Raw genomic sequence first — 4,708 nt, 5'->3', positions numbered from 1 at the left:
CCATAACTGGTTAGTCGTCAACAACCTGGTCAAACAAAACACGCACGTCCGCCATGCTGGTGTCCTCGCGCTGGAGTGTCTTGCAGACACTATCGAGTTTCTTGAGGTGCTCTAGCAGGCCGAGAAGCTTCTTGTGGGCCGCACCTTTTGGGATGAACTCGTCAACAGCATCAACCTGCCGAATAGAATCTCGAATTTTCTTATAGCGGTCCACCATTGCGAATGTCGAAGACCAACGGGTAACATTCCGTTTGACAGGTTTCAGGTCCGTGAATTTTGATAGTTCCGCAGCATTGTTCACGTGTCGTAGCTGCACCATCAGACTGTTAACTGCAGCGAGCTCCGGCTCATAAGCAGCTAAGTAGCGATTCACCGCAAGGTTGTACCGGTGACTTGCACAGCCAACCAGTGGCAACTCCAACAACGTAGCGATCCGCTGATTGGTCGCGCAATTGTCGGCTACCAGAAAAGCCACCATAGAGATGTCCTTGTTATACAGCGCCAGCACGCGCTTGAACATCTCGATGTGCACTTCAGCATCTTGGCTGCTGTCCTCCAGCGGTGACAGCGACAGCAGTCGCTCACGGCGCTTGCCGTCTGCGTAGCAAACACCGTACATACCGACGTAGTGCGTGGTACCGTGCGTCCATCTATCCCACATGACACCAAACAGCTTGCCCAACTCGCTTTCGATCAGCACACCAACGCTCTCGGAGCACTTCTTCATGTCTTCCTTCAACCTCTTGGACGAAACGGGCTTCCAGGACGACATGGACCTTGTGAGGTGGTTGTCGACCTCGGAGACGGGCATGTGCCTCTCTACGACCCACTGAAGCCACTGATAGCGATGCTGAGTCGCCTCGGACACGAACTCAAAGTTGGACAGAGGGGCGTCCGTAGCCGCAGATGCGCTGTAGGTCTCGTTGAAGTCGGGGTGCGTCAGGTTGAGGTGGGACATCAGGTTCGAGTACCCGGTACCGGTTTGCTGCTTGCGGTAAGAACCGCAAAGCTGACAGCGGAAGTCGCCTTGGCCCTTGTCTTCGTAGAAGAATGCGCAGATATCACGGTTCGGAGCCATCGTGGTCAAATGAAAAGTGAGGAAGTGCTGTGAGGCTTCGGCTCGTGCTCGTGTCTGTGCCTGCCAGCCAACCACTTGAACGATTGGCGCGAAGAGCTAGTTGCCTCTAACATATTGGTATAAACCGGTATTGTACTGATATTATTGGATCAATATCATATTATATTGACTTTGGACAGATCCAATAATAATAATTGTAGCCGGATAATACAGTAATTACGGGATTGATATTATTTTTTCTCACCCCTGGGCTACACGGCCTCTAGAATTATGTGGCCCCCACACACTTCTCTCGCGCTACATCTACTACCCAGCAAAGCAAACACAGCATCTTCCGCCTACACGGCCTCTAGGGTATGCGGCCCCCATACACTTCTCGCGCGCTACATCTACTACCCAGCAAAGCAAACACAGGATCATCCGTGGCCTACACGGCCTCTAGGATTATGCGGCCCCCACACACTTCTCGTGCGCTACATCTACTACCCAGCAAAGCAGACACAGGATCTAAACAATCTGAGCAGGGTACACTCGCAGATGTCAACAGATGCAAACTTGCACAGTGTGACATCACGTACAAACCCACGGGGAAGATCGACGGTACGCAGGTCATGTTCATAAGTGTTATCTAACCTATATGCTCTGTCAGCTAACGATTATGATGCAGCTTTTACGAAAATGTTTATGTGGCTTCGTTGCGCCCGGGTCTCAAGCTGAGAAGACCACAACTCCAGATTTTGCGAAAGCACAACGTGGTCTTAAGCGACAAAGGCTGTCGTATACCGCCAGGGAGTCACAGAGGAGGCGACCTACCGACCTGAAGGTATTTAAGGCTGCGCATTTTGCTCAGTGCTAGGCTCGCGTCGAACGGACATTTTGCAAGGTCACCGACATCTGTGTCGCGCACTCGACACTTGTGTCAAGAACAGACTGCCCTGAAGTCTACGTACTTCACGTTGATCCTTTTACACAAGTCACGGACGCTCGAAAAGCTTTTATTCTAACGAAGATAGCCAGATTTGTGGGCAGTGCCTGGCTACTATGCACGATAGTGAACAAAAGCTACGGACTCCGCTGCGTAGCCATATCTAGAGCCTCAGCAGCTCTACAATCTCTTTCTCGCCGAAATGCTTGACGTGAAGAAGACTCTTACCTTTTAGTGCCCCAGCTTAATTTTATCCACTCAAATCACGTGTTCGATAAACTCAGCTGCATAGACCAGTGATCTCCCACGAACCGCACCTGGATTGTAAAGAGATGTTCTTTTCAGTCTAGATTTTGCCGTCTCCTGTAGATATGGCTGATTGTCCAGTATGTTGCTCGAATTTGTTTTTTTTAAATGCTCTTGCAACTGACTGTGTATGATGTACTCAAATAGCTACCAACCCCAGAGGAGACGCTGGGCTGGAATGGAGGTTGTGGCGTGGATATCAACATGGTGCGTGAGCTGTAAGCTCGTTATGTGAAGCTCTTAAGTAATTGATGTATGTTCAACCCAGGCTCTGGAGTACTTCGCTGCCGGCACCCATCAGCCTATCGAATTCGACAACCTATACCCTGTCTCCTATTCGCTTGACCCCCAAGTACGCTATGTGACTTTGTTATCCAATGATAAAATCTCCGCTGACGAAAGCGGTTTTTGCTCTTAGAAACGCGAGCGCAGTTTTGGCTCATACGCCGGAATCGATGATTTCATTGGGGCCCTCCCTGTGAAACAGATGTACAAAGTTTATGCAGAGCTTTATGCAGGCAAGCAAGATCACCTTCACGAGTACATTATGATGCTGCGATGGCTGAGATCCTCCATGGAAATTTCGGAGGTATGACTCTGCTTATGCGTGTTTTTGTTAGCTGCTATCAGCGCCTTACTTGTTATCTACACTAGATCACAGTCAAACACCTTCATGATCGTCTAAGTTTCTTGAAGGTCTACCTTGAGTATACCCGGACGAAGCTCGAAGAACACTACAAGTGCTACAAGAAAATGAAAGCGGACGAAGCTGTTGATGACGAGGTAATTTATCTCCACAAGAAGGACGGGTTCCACAAGAAACGTGGCTACAGTATTTTTGTATATCTAAGTATGGTCATGACCGTCGTCAACGTATTGGCGAAGCAAATTGACAAGTATGAATGGCAGCAGTGCCAATGCACTAAGTGCGCGTACTATCGGTCGCCCGAGTGGCGCCAAACGAGACCTGATGACATTACGCCTGCCATGCTACCTCCAATGAGATTTTATCGCCGCGGAAGCAAAGGAGTGAGCCCCTCTGAAGCGATTTACCGCAAACAGCGTGGACAGAAGTTATAAGAATACTTCCGTTTCCAAACGAAAACGAAGCTCTCAAGTTTCAAGTGAAAACATTTTGTTGTGTGAGGATGCTATCAGTTATGTCATTGTAGCACCATGCGTATCCGCAGGACTGTTAACGGAATGGACTTGTACAAAAAGCAAGGGGCTATCTTCGAGTGACTCCGGTGTAACAAACTCGCGACAAGCCTTTTGTAGGTACGAGGGTAGTCGAGGGGGGGGGTGATTCAATAGCTCATCAGCTGTATCCGAATACGAAATTGACGCACTTCAGAGCCTTCAACCGTGGTTTTGGAGACAGCGGTGGCAGCACGTGCTCAGAACCTTCAAGACTTCTTACGAGTTGCGGATGTGATAAAGGCGTTCGAGCTCATTGTGTAGCTAAGCTTTAAACATCCTTTCGGTGGAATTGGGTATTCAATGATCTGCTCTTTTGCGTCGATAACGGTGTACGTGCGTCCATTAGCAACTGTCTAGTCGTGTGTGTGCGTGTGAATGCGAATTCTGACGGTCTTTTATCGCTCGAAAGTGGACACATTTACGTGTACTAAGCGTCTAGCCCATAAGTAGCTTCTCAGTGGCTTACCCTTGCGGGCGTACCACAGTCCCCTCGTTCAGCAGCTCCGCGATGGCCAGATAACGTACGACGTACGTTTGGGCTTTCTAAGGATCGGTATTGAGCGAGCGTATTAATAGTATGGACCTTCTTCCACAGCCAGAATGGCAGATTTAATGAGGAGAGCACCACCTCAGCGTGCGACAGAAACCCAGTATCTTGGTTTTGTACGCGATAGACGTGTAGAAGATCTCCGCTTGCTTGGATCACGAACGACGCGGGATAGTGTACACGTTCAGCAGGATCTTCAATAGCTCGATCCGGTCAAGCCTACTGTCCGTCAATGCCATCTGGATCTTCTTCATGGTAGCGCCAGACGAAAATACTCTCGAACGATTTCTTCAGTGCGTCCCAGTGGTGCAGATGTGTTCGATGTAGCTGCGCCTTCATTGATGGTGAATACTACACCACACGATCCCCGTTTATCTGTGACTAGGCGAGAATTGGGTCGAGTTGGGCTGTGTCGATAACGGGGGGGGGGGTGCAGGTTTGCTTACGGGCAGAGTCGATGGATAGAAGCGCCGGTCGGCAAATTTTAAAATGACCGCTTGATAACCACGCTGGCCGGAAAATTGCCGCCACACGCCAGCAAACACTTCACATGTTGAAGCAACAGCTCAACCAATCATAGCTCGTTTGAACACGGCTCCACCAATCGCAAAACAACCTTTTAGATACCAATATCTTATTGGTGGAATGGTTA

The 4,708-nt window shown here is 49.4% G+C and overlaps 1 protein-coding gene across 1 annotated transcript; it reads right to left on the bottom strand.

Moving 5' to 3' along the window:
* Positions 1-3,981: 3,981 nt before the first annotated feature.
* Positions 3,982-4,530, bottom strand: PITG_01009 (uncharacterized protein; the record flags this gene model as incomplete). The annotated part of the gene is made up of 1 exon (XM_002909493.1): positions 3,982-4,530. One exon carries the CDS (start codon positions 4,393-4,395, stop codon positions 4,276-4,278), a length of 120 nt encoding a protein of 39 aa, XP_002909539.1.
* Positions 4,531-4,708: the final 178 nt, after the last annotated feature.

The sequence above is a fragment of the Phytophthora infestans genome, genomic scaffold (genome assembly GCF_000142945.1).
Source record: "Phytophthora infestans T30-4 supercont1.1 genomic scaffold, whole genome shotgun sequence".
NCBI classification, from domain to species: Eukaryota; Oomycota; class Peronosporomycetes; order Peronosporales; family Peronosporaceae; genus Phytophthora; species Phytophthora infestans.
The sequence above is the reverse complement of the archived record's forward strand: the minus strand, read 5'-3'. Positions and strand labels throughout refer to the sequence as shown.